The sequence below is a fragment of the Cyclopterus lumpus genome, chromosome 23, assembly GCF_009769545.1.
Source record: "Cyclopterus lumpus isolate fCycLum1 chromosome 23, fCycLum1.pri, whole genome shotgun sequence".
NCBI classification, from domain to species: Eukaryota; Metazoa; Chordata; class Actinopteri; order Perciformes; family Cyclopteridae; genus Cyclopterus; species Cyclopterus lumpus.
Genome location: NC_046988.1, coordinates 3,569,057 through 3,587,684, shown reverse-complemented (window position 1 = coordinate 3,587,684; position 18,628 = coordinate 3,569,057). Strand labels below are relative to the sequence as shown.

The following is an 18,628-nucleotide window of genomic DNA, read 5'->3' as shown; positions in this document are numbered from 1 at the left end:
AGACCGCGTGGAGCATGCGGGAATCCTGAAACCTAAGCGGTTAAACAGAATTCAGCCTCTACTCGCCACTGAAAAACGTTGTATTCATTAGTCATTCATCGACCAGGTGGCAGGATATAATTCCCAGTGAAGATTCACCAGATTATTGACAACACCCGTCGCCTCATCCGTCCAACGCGGAGTGTTTCTTTAAGGCTCCATTCATCACATAGTTTCGTTTCCACAGAATAAATCCGCACGGTACACCACCTTCCCAGCCAAATAGCAGACATATAAAGCACTGTACAGTTGAAGAGCCGGACATTTCGCTCAGGACTTGGTGGACCGAAAACAGGGCACTTGAAACTCACCTGCTTGTCAGAAACAACTCAAAAATGAATGTCAACCGCTGGATGTGTAAACAAGCAGCTTTTGGCTGTCGTGTGCCATAGCAGCTGATGGGATGAGGAGGTTGTTGTGCTGCCCCCTAGTGAACAAGTTTATTCTTTACATGGTTTTATCTGGACTAATATTGTATACTTTGACACGGTTCCAATCTACTGTACACCCACTTTGTGTAGTTATGTTTTACTTGGAGAAAGTAAAGGGGGACCTATTGTTTTAAACATACAAAGAAACATGTTTCAAAGGTGATTTTTAGGAAGTGTGGAGCAGAAACATCACAGAAGAGACAAGGGCCCAATCCCAGTGTCCCCCCTAAGGCCTTGAACCCTGAACCCTCAGGGGCTTGCTGACATCATCTGTCAAGTGGTTGAGTGTGAGAGACTGAGGGCTTGACATTGTGTAAATACAAATGGGACATATCACGTTACCATGACAATGTCAAAAGATAGTGTACAATAGTGGGTATTTATTTTAATTTTTACTCCCTGATTTGAATGTCTTCCTTCCTCACGAGATGAGGTCATTTGAAATGATCTATATACTTGTTTGTCAAAACAGCTTTAATAACTAAATGAAATCTTCAGATTTCATGTTCCATCTTTAATCCTTAATGTTGTGTAAATGTAATTTTCCAGGCTGAACACCTATGTGGCATCCTCTTTGACCCTTTTTTTTTTTAGCCCCATGCTTCCACTGGTAACCTTGTGTTTAACCTCACATGGCTATGAATTGTGGGTAATTCCCTTGAGCAAAGTCTGCATCTAATGCTGACTTGGGCAAAAGGTTCATAAAGGGCTCAAAGTGTCTGCCAGAGAGCCCTCACAACACTCAACGATTTGACAGTGGGACAGGCCTAAACCCACAGACTTTGAGGGAGCACGCCTCATTCTGTGAGTCTGTAAGGGTGGACGCTGGGATTGGGCCCAAATCAACATGAGCCCTCAGAGGCAAGAAGCACTTCCACCTTTAAAAATCGAAATGAGGCGTGTTTTCCTTCACGCGAGGCCTCTAACAAACACACAGCAGATCAGGAAGCAGCTATTTTATTTCACTACTCTCTGGATACTTTGCACAGATCGTGTTCACCCATTGACATTTAATACATGTTCAGGCCAAGGGTGGGGCTCGTTTCATGTGACCTGCCCCCCTGGGACCTGTGCCTTACGTTACAAACTCACTTCTGATTGGCCATCCCGCTAAGCATCTCCTCAACCAATCAGGGCCCCGATTACATTCACACTCATCAGATTCCAGCCCTTAATTGAACAACGGAGATTAATAAAGGCAATGCACAGTTTTGATTTTTTAACTAGTCTCATCTGAAATATTATATAATATTTTTTTTTTTTTAAAAGAACGTTGACAATATTCAATTAATAAGCTATGCGATCAGGATGCCATTTAGGAGGAATTCATCGTACCAGCCGGCACCCTGGAAGAGGCTCTCCACTACATGAGCTGACGGTAGATGGCTGAGCGTTGCATCTTTAGTATCAACCGTCCCACCCCCCCCCCCACCCCTCACACGCTACCCTGCGCTTCTTACAGTAGTTCTCCAAGTCACATGATCTATGCAAAATAAAGGGCTCTTGCATTACAATTTCTGATTGGGTAATTCTTTTTCTAACAAAATATGAAAATCTATAGAAAAAAATCTTTCATTCAATAAAAGGTAGAGATATCAAAAAAAGAAAATGTCGGCTCTCCGTTGAATTTCAGTTAGGAGGCTAAATTCCAGCCAGAGGAAATTGCACTTGAGCAGCTCAATGGGTCCGTGAGGGCATCGCCGCGCCAGCAGCAGGGCGGGGCTTCATTTCTTGCGGGCGTGCTTGTATTTGTCCACGTAGGCCTTCACCAGGTTGGCCACCTTACTGGAGTTCACCTCACCACTCTTGCTGTGACACACCTGAGGAAATAAACAGTCGAGGCTAAACAAACTGTCAAATTTATGGCAAGTATTAGCTTGCGCGTCAAAGCAGTGAGCATGGGGATGCGGTAAGAACGAACTTCTTGAGAAAGGTGCTGTTCTTTTAAGAACATGAGAGCAGAAGTGTGCAAACTGAATTCAATATTGGGTTTAAGACAAGCTGATGTTGTTAGCATGCCTGGCTAGCTAGCCTTCCGTGGTACTTCAGAGGCTATGGGGTGCTTCAGAAATAACCTTACTTTGTGGGGTTGCAGGCTAGATTTAAAGAAAAGTGCTGTACACAACTAGCACACCCACTGTGTAGCATTTCCCCAGATCCTGGATGCTATCAGAGTTTGGGCTAACGTTTAGCTGCTCCGTCCTGCTCTTTACTGGGTTTGAGGACGTTTATACACTGGATCACCGGACAAAGTCGTTACCAGAGGTAGTGTTACGTTTGGCAAAACCCATCGGTTAGCCTAGTCTATCATAAAAGGGAAACATATGAAAATCTGAAGTATTTTAGATAAGTAGTTAAACAGGACTATGTTGGAAGGAACGCTTACATAGATACATACTTTTACCAACTAATTATACTGCAATACAAGAACAATGCTGTCTCTTTATTTACATGTCTTCAGCATGGATCATCATAGATACTATCATTACTGAGGGGGGAGGGGCTTACATGCAGGGCATTTACCTTCTCTACCGCTTTGCGGACAATCTCCTTGTACTCCTCCTTTGTGATTTCCTTCTTTTGGTAATAGGGTTTGATGGCGTTCTTCACTTCATTGACAGCTTTCTCTTGGATCTGTTGTTTCTTAAGCAGAGAGAGGAAAATCAAGAATGCTGGAAAGAAATTGACAGAAACGCACAGACAAATTTGCTCGAACGGTGTTCTGTGAAGGAGTGACATGTTGACCGGGACGACAGTTAACCTTTTCCTTTTTGGAGCCGCCAGCGTGAGCCTTATGTTGGCCGTGCTGAGTTGTAGAGGACGGAACAACATGGCTGTGTGCCGACTGGCCGTAGGTCACCGTTGCAACACCACCTTTGCTTGGGGTGGGAAGAAGGCCGGGTTTTCCATAACCCATCATTGTATTCCCCATCTACGCCGAACCAGAGAAAGCAGAACAGTACTTGTATATTAAATTATTTTATATAATATTTTTTTTATTTTAAATGCTAAAGATATACAGTTTTCAAATCCCATCCTCAGCACTCGCTCCGTCCACGTCCCAATACACCAACCTGTGTTGCGTAGCCGTCAGGCTGAGCCGCTGCTGTCTGGCCGCCTTGATGCATGGGTGGGGGTGGTGGGGGAGGGGGTGGGAGGCCCTGAGCGCCGACAGCGGGGACCTGAAGCAGCGGTACGGCAGGGTGGAGGTGCACGGGGACCTGAGGAGGCATGGCGTACGGCGCCGCAGGCTGCAAACTGACCGGCAGGGCTCCTCGCGGGCCCTGCATGGGGTAGTGATGCTGAAGAACGTTCAGCTGAGGGGGCGCAGCGTTCATCACCGGCACCGGAGCGTTACCGGGTACGGCCTGGGCAGGAAGCTCGCTTTTAGTGGCATCTGGAGAAGAAGAACTACATTAAGAACTCGTCATTGATGAATGTACGCAAGCTAGAATTGCTTATATTTGTACGTGCTGTATATTTGTTTATGTATAGATAAACAGATACAATGTGCATAAGATACTTCACAGAAGATGGCACACACAATGCATGGTGGAATCAAAAGTGTGAGCAAGTAAAAATATAAGAAATAGATACATGTTCCAGTAAAACAATTGAGAAACTTTCAAAGAAATAACTTTAAAGAAATTCCTCTCAAATGTAATAAAGGGTCATTTTTGTCTTTGAGGCATTAGTCTCAAAGAAAATCCCAAAGACCATGACTAAGGCTTGAGACATTTGGCTGACTCATTACTTGCTATTTGTCATCTGCATATCCTCAAGCAGGAGCACGTGGGTTTTTGGAGTGCTGATAAATAACTGCACAGAGAGCTGAGGGTTTAGACCTGCTGCTGCCGGCTGCTCCTCTTCTTGTCGGTTCCAGCCTCCTGGTCCTCCTCTCTCCCTCTTGGAGTAATAATCCTGAACGTCTGCGGGCAGCGTTCTCCTGACAGCCCAGCTGGATGCCGATGACCAGCCTGACCGGTCCAGCGTATTGTCTCCCGAGTCGGACTCTTTCCTTCGGCCACCGCCGCGGTTTTCATTGAAGCGGCTGTACGCGTCATTCCCTGAATTGTTGCCTGAACCTGAGAAGTTGTTTCGGGGCTGCCAGCGGTCTCCGCTTTCCTCCTGCTGGCTGTAGAAGCCACGGCTGCCGCCGCCCCGCCCTGCACCCCGGCCTGACCCACCGCGGCCCCCGCGACCCCGTGACTCCCAGCGCGAGCTTGGGCCGAGGTCCCGGCTCTTGCTGTCGGCTTCGCTCTTTTCTGTGACCCAGTCTGGATTTTCCGACCAGCCCTGGCGTTCAGGGGAACTTTCCGTAGGCACACCGTTTTCAGAGCGCCCAGCGCCTCCCTGATGCCTCCGTCCCTCAACACCAGACCCACTGCCCTGCCCGGACCTCCAGCCACCTCTACGCTCCTTCCTCTGGGGAGACTGCTCTCTGGAGGCCGGCCGTTCCGGGCTGGGCCCTCGTCTGTAGGATCTTGTTCTGGATCTTGATCTAGACCGGGACTTGGACTTGGACCTAGAGCGACTCCTAGATCGCCTCCTCCTTCTTTCGCGACTACGTTCCCTCCTAGAATAGTCTCTCTCACAGTCCCGGTCCCGGTCCTTCTCTCTGCTGCGAGCTCGGGACGAGCGGCTAGAAGGCGGGCTGCCGTCACGTTCTCTGGACCGCGAGCGTCTGGGTGGTTCTAGCTTGGAGTCCTTCTTAGGTGACCAGGTAGAGGTTGAGGAGTGGAAGCGAGAGCGCCTCTGCTTGCCGTTCTTCCTCTCTTGGCTCCTTTCTCTTTCCTGTTGCTCCTTGTCGCTCTCGTCTTTGGCCCCTTGGCTTGTGGAGCCAGAAGGTTCCGCAGAGACCGAGGCAGTACTCTCCTTCGGCAGTTCCAAAACGGGACTGTTGGCCTGCTCGCTCATGGGTGAACTGCAGTCCATAGGGACAACTTTAGTGTCATCCTTGGATGGACTGTCATCCTTGGTTCCATCCTGAGAGCCGTCAACTACTGAAGGCGTAAGTTCTGATGCAAATGTTTTAACATCAGTGTCCTCAGAGGCTTTTGGTTCCGAGATGGCCGAATTATCCTCAGACTCTCCGGCAGAGGGGGAAGCCAGTTGTGGAGAATCCTCCCGTGATTCAGCAATCACTGCATTTGAAGATTCTTTGTTGTTGGCGTCTTCTGCACAAATCTCCATGTCGTCGTCATCATCCTGCTCGGCCTGATCGTCACAGTGTGGAGACATCAAGTTGTCCAGCAGGGCATTCTCAGAGTGAGAGGGTGATGGCGAGGCCCCTTTCTCAGAGTGAGAGGGTGATGGCGAGGCCCCTTTCTCAGAGTGGGAGGGTGATGGCGAGGCCCCTTTCTCAGAGTGAGAGTGAGAGGGTGATGGCGAAGCCCCTTTCTCAGAGTGAGAGTGAGAGGGTGATGGCGAAGCCCCTTTCTCAGAGTGAGAGGGGGAAGGCGAGTCCTTTCCGCCAGAAGAAACAGGGCTTGCTGGCTCTTCTTCTTCTTCTTCCTCCTCCTCCTCTTCCTCCTCCTCCTCCTCCTCCTCCCTCTTGCCCTGGTCGCCCACTGAGCATGAACCGGGGCTGTAAGGGGCAGAGTCAGAGGGACAAGACAGGTCCTCGTCTCCCTCATCTGGTTTCAGTTGACGTTCATGAGATTGTTCCTGAGTCTGATCGCTGTCCTGTCCTACATCATTGCTCAAGGGTTCAGCGCCTCCGAGCTCATCAGCAGAGTGGAAGCCGCTCTGCTCTTCATTGAGGCTCCCTTCAGCATCAGACTGCTGCTGCTTAGAGTTGTTCAAATCCTGTTCCTGATCAGTTTTATCCTCTTCCTCCTCCTTTTCCTTCTCCTTCTCCATTTTGTCACATCCATCACCCTCTTCTTCCTCCTCCTCCTCCTCCTCACTTGCTGCCGGGCTGCTCACGACTTGGAGAGATTTTTTTTTTCTTGCCGGGGCTTTCCTCTTCCCGCTGGCCTTTCGGTTTGTGACGCGCTTGCCCTTCCTCTTGGCTGGCACTTGAGCCGGCCTGCCCGGCTTGGCGGCCTGGCCGGTAGACGAGTCGGAGTCTGAAGCACTGGACTGCGGCGGTGATGACGGATCAGACGCAGGAGCCTCCTCCTGGCTTTTACTGTTGCGTCCAGATCGCCTGGATGGGAGAGACTTGGCCTCTTTGGTGGGCGCTTTGGAGGTTGAAGCTCGACCGCCCCTCTTCTCCCCTCCTTTGGGACACGTGATGGCGCAGACGACGCCCTGAAACACTGTGGGAGAGAAACCATATGAGCAGAGCCCAATAGCATTTAAAGATACATTCAGCTGCCAAACATGTTAGGAATTTAGAATAATTTAGTAATCTACCAAGTGACTGCTTAATTTTAAATTAAAACACGGCCATTCATGCTAAATAAAAAAACTATACGAAATGTATCATATGATAAAGCTTGTGCAAAATAATTAATCAGTATTTGTTTTCATCCCATTATTTACACCGGCAACAGACAAGACTCACCGAAATGACCGGGGCTGAAGGGTGAACTGGAGGTAAAGGGAGACGGAAGTGGGCTGTGGTTCCAACCAGAGGGATGGAAATTCTGCCTGTAAAACCAACCAACACAAAACAACTTAGCCCAGAGACCAAAGCCACCGTTACATTTCAGTTAAAAAACGCACAGTGAAGGCATAGTCATACGTCTTATTGCTTTTGTTTAAAAAAAAAAGAAAAAAAAAAGGTGAAACGGTGCGCTGGAATACCAGTTTTACTTTGCGAAACCCGTTGATGGTAACACCGCAGCACCAGTAGGTTTCATTTCAACAAAAGGTGCTTTTCGGGCCGGACGCAGAATCGTCCGACGCCAATCACGGGTCTATTTGAAGCCTTCTATTTAACGTGGAGCATTTTCTTTTTTAACACATCAGTCTTTTTCTTCTTCTTTTTTGACTGGACATGCTGCATGTCATCCCCCCCCCCCCCCCCCCCCCCTCTCTCACAACCCATGTTCTCTCGCTGCTAGCTGGCCAATAAAAGCACAAAAATAATCCTGAAAAAAAAGTAACTGCTGAAACTGGACATAAAGGAGACACTGGCTTCCAATGTGTTTGGTGGGAACATGGCCTTGGAAGGGTCCTCAGAAGGGGCAAAAGCAATATAAGTGGTCAGTTGGGATTTCACTACCTTGAGGTGCCGTGAACAGGGATGGGAGCAGCAGGAGAAAGCCACGGACAGTCTTGCGCCTGGGGTTTGCAGTGTTTGAACCCGGTGTCATAAGGTATGTCCTCGGCCACCCACACAGGCTCTGTACTGCAGGAGAATGAACACAAGGGGAAAGTTATTTATGAAGTACTTCCAAACGTTAACGGGACAGGTTGGATTTATTTGAAGTGGGACTGTATGAAGTACTTATCCATGGTTTATTGTTTTAGCTACAGTGGATCGTGGTCGGCACACCCAAACTTGGCGAAACAGACAGCAGTGAACTGAAGCAGTAACTTATGCTCTCTTCAAAGCCAGCAGACCGTTGATGCATCGTCTGGATTGGATAGTTTGTCTGTGTTATTGTGTCACTTTGACGAATCCGAAATAACCATTTAAAAAAATCACACAATGACACAAACTAACTGATCCGAGTCAGCGGTAGAACCGTTATTTCTGTGTTACTAACTTCTTTTGTCAAAGGAGTCTGGCTGCTTTGAAGAGAGCAGAGATGACAGCTTCAGTTCACAGTCAGAAAGGGCTGTCTAAAGGTAAAGCATTATGAAGATCTATTTAGTGTACACTTAAACTGGTACTGATTTCTTGAGTTGTTTGTATTGCTGCTGCTCCTTTCCACAGCGGTACATTGTTTTGCCTGTTCTGGTACTCCTGTCTGTTCCTCTGGGGGCCATCTACGATAACTATCGCTTTAAGGATGAACCACTTACACTCTCCCTGTAAAATTATACAATTGTCTACACAAATCTTACATCCCTCCTCAACTAGATGATCCTGATTTACTCTCTTTGCTATCAAATGTTTAAATTAAGCATGTTAATTAGATCATTTTAAGTAATTTGGCTTGTAATCCAGCAGGGGGCTTTCTGAAAATGCATTTTCCCCCTGAACCTTTGCCCTCCCTGTAAATTAGGCTACTGCAATTCTCTATGGTGCTAGTAAGTCTAGCAACTAGTAAGACAGATAATCGGCACATCAAATAATTGTTTTGTTTGCCGTGTTAACCAGTGTATTACTGCATTTGTCATAAGTCGTCGTTACATAATAATTCGTCATAGAGAGAAGCATGGCTTACATGTCCTGAGTAGACGTTGTTACTGAGACACAGGGAGACGGTGACCAAGTACAGCACTCTGTTCCTCTCACCTGGAGAACATACAAACACTGATGAACGTCTCATTCACAATACACTAGAAGTATGGAACAATGACAAAGGAACTCATGAAAATACCTTTTTTCTGCTTAGTGAGGAGGGGTCATCCTCGTTACCTGGGAAAAGACACACAGACAGACTGTTGGATCTCGTTTACAAAATGTGAGTAGGTTACACATATCTGGAGGAAGAGGGATGTAACATACATTTCCTCACAAGTCCTTTTGTTTTGCCGTCTGCCGTCCTCTCCACCTTTTGCCTTCTCGGTCTTCTTGACGGTTTACTTCTGAAAAGAAAATACCTAAATAGTTCAAGTTGATTTCAATCAACACAATCCAGATGAAAACAGAATTTAATAGCTCATCACTTTTCCCTGATTAATGATTGATTAAGTAGATCTCATTAAGTCATTTCTCTATAAAGACCTTTGAGACAAATACTAACTTTATGATGCTGCACACTCACTTGAGACAGACTTTTTGTTCGGGGTTTCTACAGCAGCAACTCTCAGCTTCAGGTGGAGTCGCTTGTTTCCTCACAGGAACCTTAAAACAACGAGGACAGAAGCACATTTCATTCACACAGAAGTCAGTCAAGGATTTCTGGGTTTGACGGACAACAGACCAGGCTATATTTTGTGTTTCATTATTACTAATTCTACTTCTTCCCCGGAGTCTTTGTGCCTTCTCGCCTCTCAGGTTTCCAAGGAACGTGGCTGTGTCTGGAGCCGGTTCTGGCTAATTGGGCCCTTCCCCCTTGAACCTGCCTCCTGCCGTGGCCCTGCTAATGCCTCTCCTCTCTACCTCTTTCTGTTTACTCAGATTGTGGTCATCTGGATTGTGGTCCATGCCTACTAATCATTATTCATAAATATCTGTCAGTCATTGAATGTTTATGTAACTTTGTAATGCTGTTCATCTGTACACATGACATCTATTGCTTCTGTCCATCCGGGGAGAGGGATCCTCCTCTGTTGCTCTCTTCAAGGTTTCTTCCCTTTTTTTCCCTGTGAAAGGGTTTTTGGGGGAGTTTTTCCTGATCCGATGTGAGGTCCCGGGTCAGGGATGTCGTATGTGTATAGATTGTAATGGGTAACGAGCTCGTCTACAGTTCATCTGCACGACGGCGTGCAATGCTGCCTTTGCTCGGGCTCACACAGCAGCTCATGACACCACAAAGGTACAGTATAAAGTACACAGTAAAGTCCCCCAAGTGACCGCACTGGCTCTACATTTGAGAACCACTAGTTTATTGATTAATAATTTGTCATTCTCCCCCCACCCCATAAACTACCACTAGTACAATCTAGTTATGCGTGTACAGAGCCAGATTACAAACAGTGAATGCCTAGACAAAGGCTCACAACAGAGCCGGTAATTTCAGATTAATTAAAAAACTAAGTTTCTCTTGGTTTACAGTGTTGGATTGACAAAAGAAAGAAGAAGCAGCACATGACCTCTTCTGAATGATGCCATTATATCCGCTGCCCTTTGCTCTGACTGACCTGCACACAGCTGAGATTCCCATCCCATCTGTAAACATTAGTGAAAGGTCTTCTGTCCACCGGGCAGGAAGGAGCCATCTGCAACTGTAACAGGAATTAAAAAGCTTAAAAAAAAGATAAAAACACTTCAGCTCTGTTAAATGCTTTAAAAGCTTTTCCATTCTGAAATAAATTATATTCTGGAGGAAACACATTACATTTTTATCATTAAAAAAATGTAGATGCAAGAATAAGCATTCCAGTTCAGTGTGTTGCATCCATCTGCAGATAATATAAGCCACCTGGAGCAGTCCTAACAAACAGTTTTTCACACCCATCTAGATTGTGTAATGAAGTTCAAACTGGCTCACCAATTCACTTTGGATTATAGTCACTATTTCACTTCTACATTATCACAAATTTCATAACATTTCAAAAAAATGTAATAGAGCAGCACTGAGCGTCACCTCTGCCCATGTGAGGAGACATCTGAGGCAGAAGACGTGGCAGCAGCTGTCGGGCATTGCCAGTTCGCCTCCAGCCAGGACGCCCAGGCAGATAGGACACCTCTCTGCCTCCTCAGCATCCGTCCCATCCGGCGGGCCCTGGCCGCCTGAACATGCACAAACACAGGGTTTTTAATTATTTATGAATGACATCTGATGTTTTCCACTCAGCACTAAGATAAAGGTTTTCAATGTGAGGATGTGTGGATGTACATGGACTATCGGGTCATTCTTTTAATGCATGCATACATATCATCTCAACATTAGATCTTAAACATCATTGTGCCGAGTCAAGTCTCACCACTTCCAGCTCCAGTCATGTCCGCCCCGGACTGTCCTGATCACCACTACAGCAGAGGAGAGAAAATGGAGATGAAGGGGTCGTTGTTTCAAAGGAGAGGAGTTCAGCTGATATTATTTTATGCACTCCGTTTAGCGCGCAGGGAGCTTAAAGTAAAATGTCAATATAACAGCAAGACACAAAAGAAAATATGGCAAAAAAACTATTTAAGTGACATGAAAGTGTTTGATTGGCATGTTTACATTTCCAAGAGGGCTATGGTTGACCATGCTGACATCATCTCCACTACTTACTAAAGAGTTTGAGAATGGTGTGTGTGTGTGTGTGTGCGTGTTGTGATATTCCATTTCAGATGGAGGTGAGGACGACGAGTCACAAAATCAAATATACTACTGATAAACCAAAATGATCCCAGACCAGGATGGAGGAGCAGAAAATGGACTGATTGTATGAATAAATTGTCCAGCTCTAGCATCCAGAGTTGACAAAAATCCAGCTCATGCCACAATCCCAACAGAGCAGAAATAACATTCAGTTCAATATAGGTTCCGTTTTTTTACTCATAACCAATTGAGCTTGAAGCTGTGAAGTTGTGTTCGGACAGAAAGTAAATCAAACTTTTGCCTTGCATCATCTGCTTCAATTGATTGCTGGACTGTAAATTTGCCTCAAAGGGCCGGTGCACCAACTGTACGTTACCTGTTTGCTAGCTGGCCAGTGTGCCTGGGTGTTTGTGTGGAGAGCTTACAGCACAACTCATATGCACAAAAAACACTGTACCTAATGACGACGATACAGCTGATGTTGCCGCCTCAAAAATGAAAATAGGAAGTTTAGACTCACAAATCTGGCAGCTGCAGAGATAATCTGGATAATATTCCACTTTAACCGTTAACTCATTTGTCTGCCAACATTGTTCAAATGTGTCCTAAAACTTTACAGCCCAAGAAATGTCTGACTTTAAAAGTAAGCCGACCAGACATACCTTACCCGTCATTAGTGTATTTAGCTCTTGATCACCTATTAATTCCTTTTAATATTGTAATTTTTAAAAAATGGTTGACCTCCAATTTACAGTTGAGAAATACAAAAGTAAACCTCTTAATGGACAAAATAGATAATGGTTACAGTTTCTGTGAAATATGTGTTCATCTATTTGATATTTTGACTTCAGATAACAGTTGCCTAAAACTAATAGACATAACTGATCATCGTTCAGTTATGTCTCCATGTTTCACATGCTTGAACGTCCAGAAACCAAACTTGACTGTTAGATCCAGAAGTCAGATTGACTTTTCTTAACGCTCCGACAGTGAACAGCAAATCTGTGCCTGAGATTTAAAAAGGAGTGTGACATCTGATCCGGAACCAGTCTTGGTTTTTCCCACTTTAATTGGGACGATCGTAAAACTCGTCTAAAGTGAAACCTTTTCAACAGACTTAGTTAGACCAGAGCCTCGGAGATGTTGGGAAAACCCTCAAGTTTCATTTCTAAATACATGAAATAAACCACGTCAACAAGGGCCATTAGACACAAGCCTGGTGCACAGACTGTCATTTCAACTTATGCATCGAACACTTGAGCCTCAACCGAGTTAGCCCGACGTCAGCTAACATTATTGTGTCAATGTACGCTGAATTGGGTGATCGGTGTGGCGGAGAATCAGACGAGTTGATGGGCAGAAACTCATGAAAGCGTGTTGCTGTTCGGTGGCAGCACGGCCTGGCTCCCAAAGAGACACACTGTGCACCAACTTGATATACGAGTGCCAACACGACGATGACAACATGATTGTTGATGGTTAGCCAGTAAGCTATTGCTAGCTAAAAACACAGCTACATTAGGGCTAGCCGGTTGTTAGCACGGAAGCAAACATGGCTAAATAGTTTCTAATATTAGCCGCGATAATTACATTGAAGGTCACAAGTTAGCTAGCGAGCTAGTTAGCGGCAAGCGAGTGTAGCTGGAAGCTATGTAGCTGCTTTGAACAACAGCACCTGCTAACGTCGCTTGCAGTTCGCTAGCAAGTTAGCTGCCGTTAGCGGTAGCTGCAGTTAGCTAGCAGCAAGTGTCGTTACTCACCTTTAAGCGCTGCTGCAGCTGCTTTGCACCTAGTAGACTGGCTTTAGCGTCCAAGCTAGTGCTATGAAATTCTGACGACTCGCACTGTCCGGGAGATGTGCTTCGCTAAAAACGGAGCGGCAGCTTTCTGAAGTCTCAGCCACATGTCTCGCGGTCTGGCTGAGAGTTGGTGCCGCTGGCGCCCCCTACCGGAACCACCGCGCGTTACAGCGCAGAGTGAATTATCCATCTCCTGCTATTTACAGTACAAAGAAAAGCAGCAACAGGTGAGCGAGTCGCCGAAGACTGATTCAAGTTCCACTTGCTTTCTTTGATGTGCCCGGTGTCTGTTGATTTATTTGCCAGATAAGTAAGCACATTTGTATGAATGGTTTGTGTGTTTGCATCTTTTATTTTCTCTGAGAAATAACGTGGTTATTGTTTGTCTGTTTCTAAATTCATTCATTTTAAATAATAAAGTGAATGATGGCTGAATTCCATTTAGCTGCTTTGATTTCAGGGTTCTGCCTTGTGCAAAGGAATATATAAAAGAAGGAATTGGGTTGCTATGTGCAGAACTCACAGTGGTGCCAAGTCAGTAGTGTTCTACACACATTTAATTGAAATAGAGCTTCTTTGATATCAATAACTAACCAACCATCAAGCTGTTAATTATATTAATATCCTTTAGAGAGTTCTCTATATTATTTTCTTGGCACACTTTGGGCCCCCTAGTATCAATTAAGCATGGTTTAAACGCCACGGCCTACCTGAGTATTGTTGCTGACCATGTCCATCCCTTTATGACCACAGTGTACCATCTTCTGATGGCTACTTCCAGCAGGATAATGCACCATGTCACAAGCTCACATCTCAAACTGATTTCTTGAACAATGACTTCACTGGACTCCAATGGCCTCCAGTCACCAGATCTCAATCCAATAGAGCGCCTGTGGATGTGGTGGAACGGGAGATTTGCACCAAGGATGTGCAGCAGACAAATCTGCAGCAACTGCGTGATGCTATCAGGTCAATATGGAGCAAAATCTCTCAACACGTTGTTGAATCTAAGAATTAAGGCAGTTCTAAAGGCAAAAAGGGGTCCAACCCATTACAAGGTGTACCTAATAAAGTGGCCGGTGAGTGTATGTGCGTGCGAGCTAATAATAAAGACTGGATGACTAGCATGAATGTGAATCGCTGAGACAAACTGCAGGCATTGTAATATACGGTCAAGTCATCATCACACAATGTTTTATTTGAAAAAGTATTTTTCAGTCAAAGGTGAAACAACACAAATATGATGGGTTATAGTGGGACCTGCCATGCCCACTCTATTTCCTTTCATAGTGCTGTCACAATAACGCACTGATGCTCATAAGCAATGCAAGCCACCTGCTCCATGCCGACTCACCGTGACCATGAGCCATTCTATGCAGGTGCAGAGCTGCTTGCTCATCAGTAACCGATACTGGTATGCCACAGCGGGAGACTGAATCAAGGCAGGACGTACACACAGAGTATCATACGCTCGAAACACTGCTGGGAAACACTTTCAAAAATAGAAACAAAGCTTCGACTGGTTGGGAGAAGTTACGCAAAGTATTATATTACTGTCTTTCACTTCCCTTGAAATAAAGGTTGTCACACCAAAACATGGAGGCTAGTCCTTAAATGCTTTGTGGGTCCCAGTATCATAATGTTGATAGTTTAGTTTTGGTGCTGCAAAAGCACAGGCTTAATTAATTAATAAAGTTAATTTGGGTTTAATTCCCTTTGGCTGCTTTGGTTTCACGGCCCTAGTAAATGAGCATGACAGCTACCATGACTAAAAAGAGGACTCCAGCTATTTAAGTCAAAGCTCAGCAGAGATCAGATTCTCCGCACCTTTTGAGTGCAGAAACCGCAATCGAAGACGGAGGCCAAAATAAACCAACATCAGGGTCTCACACTGTGCTTCAAGCACGGGCAAAATGTGAGACTGTAAAGTCTTTTGATGAATTCCGAAAGTTCTGTCACAAAGTATGTTTTTGGAGCTGTGGGAAGTGGAGAGCTCTGTAAAGTCATTAACAATTCAATTAGGTTGAAGAGAACAAGCCAAAGGAAGGCGTCCAGTGGTGAGGCAGAACAAAAGGATCAGCTTGTCAGCAAATGGAGCTTGTTCGGTTATATCAGACAAGAGGGCGGTTTGAAGTCCCAACTACCAACCATGAAAACTGAGTGCTGAATATTAAAAGCTCTGGCATCTGTTCAGACGTCTCTTATTCAGCACACAACACAGGCAGCCGGGACGAATCCTGGCAACGTCTCAGTCGGAGTTCTCTCCACCAGTAGGTCCCGGCCTTTTTGCTCCGAAAGCCCCGTCGGACGAGCTCCAAACATGGTCATTTAAATTTATTTTAAAATGTCTCTATGAAAGTGGCCATTGATACAATAATTTTTTTCATTAAATGTACTTGTTCAACATTCCGGTCGATTTGGTTAAGTTCGCATGAGAACAACTCCCACTTGGAGTGACAAAGGCTGGATGTTTCAACCAGTCAATACGTTTATCCAATTATTTTTAGATAAGCAAACTATTAATCCATTAAATTAACTAACTTTGATCATTTATCCATTACTTTTAGCCAACTAAACTATCCATTATTTTAAGCTAATAATAGCAACATTTAAAGCTAAATATGAGCCATTACGTGTAGCTAACTACAACAACCATGTAGCCATCATGCTAGCTTAACTAGAACAACTGTTTATAAATTGTTAGCTAAATTTGAAAATGTAAATAGCTTTAAGTAACTGATAAACACTGAACTTATACATTACTATTAGTGTACTATTGAACCGTTTATTTTTAGCTAAATATGTTGACCATTTATCCAAAGCCAACTATTTGGACCGTTTACTTCCGAGTCTGAATTATTTGTTAATATTTATTATTCAGACGGCAACTCTCTTCTTCTCATGCATTGCCAATCGCAACAGTTGTTAAAGGTGCTAATTTCCACGTTTCCATTGCTGCATAAATAAATACGTAAATGAGGAATCGACTGCTGCATGCGCTTTGAGCGACAGGAAAGTGGGAGAAATGGGTGGCGGGGGTGGGGGGGATAAAGAAACAAGCGTAAAACCAAAGCAAAATGTTCAGTGTTTTATTTAAAAACTATAAACAGTCACCAAAGTAAATAAAGCCAATCTCTAACAGACTGTTAGGTCTATGTATAGTCACACATCCTACTGACACCGCAGAAATGAGGATGGTTGGGTCGCCCCGGTCAGATGCTAATACGACAGGCAGTCATAAATGTTACACAACACACGGTAGAGAGGACAGTCTGAGGACGTGAGCCGGAATGTGGCATGGTATTAAGAATGAAAAAATAGTACAATAAAACTCCACACTATATTAAGATAGAAAAAAGTAGTGAAGAAAATATCATACCTGCACGTAAAGCAAAGAACACAGGAGAAAACCTGTATAAAAACTCCATGTATTTAAACCAATTTACAAATACAAAAAAATTTTGGTACGCGCACTGTGGCCCGTACAATGACAAAACGCTTACAGTGGATATATGTTACTTGTGTGTGTGCGTGTTGAGGGGAGGGCGTGTGAGGGAAGAGGAAGGGAAGAGAATACCTTCAATATTTTTTTTTCTTCTACAAAATGACATGAGATATATTATTCCATACTCTTTCAGCCAGCAAAATGAGTTCTACAAGGTATTATAATACAAAAAATGTCACAGTTCCACAAAAAACTGTTTTTACCCCCTCCCTAAGCTTTACAGCATCAGTACCTTTGCAGAATTATTTACAGGTTTTTAAGTACATTCATCCACTGCTGAGTATAGAATCACATTAGATACAAGTGACCAGGGATCATAAAAAAAAAGCAACAAACGAAAACATACTACTTTATTCAATTCTACCAAAGTAATGCTTCTATTACTCCACAGAGCAAGTTCTCCAGTGGCTGCATCGGCATGAAAGAGGATCTTCTTTATATATATTCACAACATATTTACAAGATTCTTTTTCATTAATTGTAATGGTATTCATTTCAATAATAAATAAGTGAAAATATATTGACTCAAGTAAGAAAACCAAGCTACCAAGTTTCTAAAGAAAAAATAAAATAAAATCATCTTTGCCAGTTGCCAGCTGAGTCCACCTCCACCGGACCCTGTGGGACGCCTACAATAGGCTCCTCCCCCACTCGCCGCCCACTCTTTAGTCGACCGCCACTCGCGCCAACGTACACATCCGTTCACGGGACGAAGAGGAAAAATAACAAAAGAACTGAAACAAAATGTGCTCATGTTTGGGGTTTCGTCTGTGGAGTCCCACTGGGAAGCAGTTTTAAAGCGCCCCCCCTGGTGGGCAGCTGGTGGAAGACCCCTGTGGCAGTTTTTTTTTTTTGTGTGTGTGTGTCTGTGGGTGTGGATGGGGGAGAGTGTGGTATAGAACACAGGTTGGCGAGGAAGGAGGTGAGGGATGAGAGGCGCGGCAGAAGGAGGGTCTTCGTTCCGGTTCCTGCGCTCCCCCTGCAGACCCGCTACGGCTCCTCGGCGGCGGCGGCGGCTTCCTCCTCTCAGGAGAGGGGTGGTGTCGAGGTTATCCTTTTCAGGCGTTAAGCCTGAAGCGAGCGCGTCAGTTCGTAAAGGCATTTGGCGAGCGTGGTGGAAACCTCCATGTTACTTAGCGCGAGCACGGAGAGGTGCGTCTCATGCCTCTTTACCAACCTGAGAGACGAGGAGAGAAAGGAGGACACAACTTAAGTGATCAAAAACTGACACGGCTAACAATACAATGCAATCAGTACAAAACTTCGAACTGGATAAATCAATTCTGACACAACACAATTGTATTTTTGACATCCGTCTGGTCACGAGGGAACAAACGGCAGCAGGTTTCACTCTACACTTCTGAAAGCCAGAAGGACACTTACATGCGACCACAGTCCGAGTGCTTGGCGATGTTCTTTAACGTTAAGGCAGCAGTTAGTCGTATGTGTTTGGTCACTGGTCCCTCTTTCTCATCCTGGGAGAGGAACAAAAACAATATTCATGGTCCACTGTGAGAGATGAGGATAAGAATGAGTGGCAGGAGAAGACGTTGTTGTAATCATGTCAACAAGATAGAGTGTTCTGTTAGGATATGCAGAACCATGGGTGTTCTAAACCTGTGCAGTGTGAACAGTCCCATGGAGGTTTCTATTGTTTCACAAAGACCTGGAAATGACCAAATTCTCTCCCCCACACAGCATTTCCACTCAACCCTGAGCTTGCACCAGGAAGTGGAGGAAACAGTGGGATTTAAAAAAAGCCTCAGAGCAGCTTAGGTTCAAACGAGAGCTTTCATACAAGTCATACTAAAGTTCATGTGCACTGTGAGTTTTAAGGAAGTTCAGGGGGAAGGAGGAGGAGGAGAGTCGTCAGCCTTG

General features: G+C 45.0%; 2 protein-coding genes across 8 annotated transcripts in view; both read right to left on the bottom strand.

The window, feature by feature from the left end:
- Window positions 1-1,411: 1,411 nt before the first annotated feature.
- Window positions 1,412-13,386, bottom strand: scaf11 (SR-related CTD-associated factor 11). Of its 4 annotated transcripts, none has more exons than XM_034526221.1 (15): window positions 13,207-13,386; window positions 11,124-11,169; window positions 10,784-10,929; window positions 10,338-10,421; window positions 9,299-9,378; window positions 9,040-9,134; window positions 8,912-8,949; window positions 8,756-8,826; window positions 7,645-7,770; window positions 6,982-7,067; window positions 4,316-6,733; window positions 3,545-3,867; window positions 3,232-3,402; window positions 2,994-3,113; window positions 1,412-2,290 (listed from the first exon to the last, which is right to left on the bottom strand). In XM_034526221.1, exons 2-15 carry the CDS (start codon window positions 11,140-11,142, stop codon window positions 2,195-2,197), a joined length of 3,873 nt encoding a protein of 1,290 aa, XP_034382112.1. In that variant the 5' UTR covers window positions 11,143-11,169; window positions 13,207-13,386; the 3' UTR covers window positions 1,412-2,194. The 4 variants fall into 4 exon arrangements, with proteins under 4 accessions (XP_034382112.1, XP_034382113.1, XP_034382115.1 ...); XM_034526222.1 differs by having other exon boundaries at window positions 2,994-3,104; XM_034526224.1 differs by having other exon boundaries at window positions 9,040-9,119.
- A 2,932-nt stretch (window positions 13,387-16,318) lies between these two features.
- arid2 (AT rich interactive domain 2 (ARID, RFX-like)) overlaps window positions 16,319-18,628 on the bottom strand; it is a 30,327-nt gene continuing 28,017 nt past the window's right edge. For 3 of the 4 annotated variants that reach the window (XM_034526604.1, XM_034526603.1, XM_034526606.1), the window contains 2 exons: window positions 18,134-18,225; window positions 17,816-17,927 (listed from right to left, as the gene is read on the bottom strand). In XM_034526604.1, the coding sequence (XP_034382495.1) occupies window positions 17,816-17,927; window positions 18,134-18,225 (204 nt within the window). Of the gene's footprint in view, window positions 17,928-18,133; window positions 18,226-18,628 lie in introns of all 4 variants that reach the window. The other variant, XM_034526605.1, reaches the window with a different exon arrangement.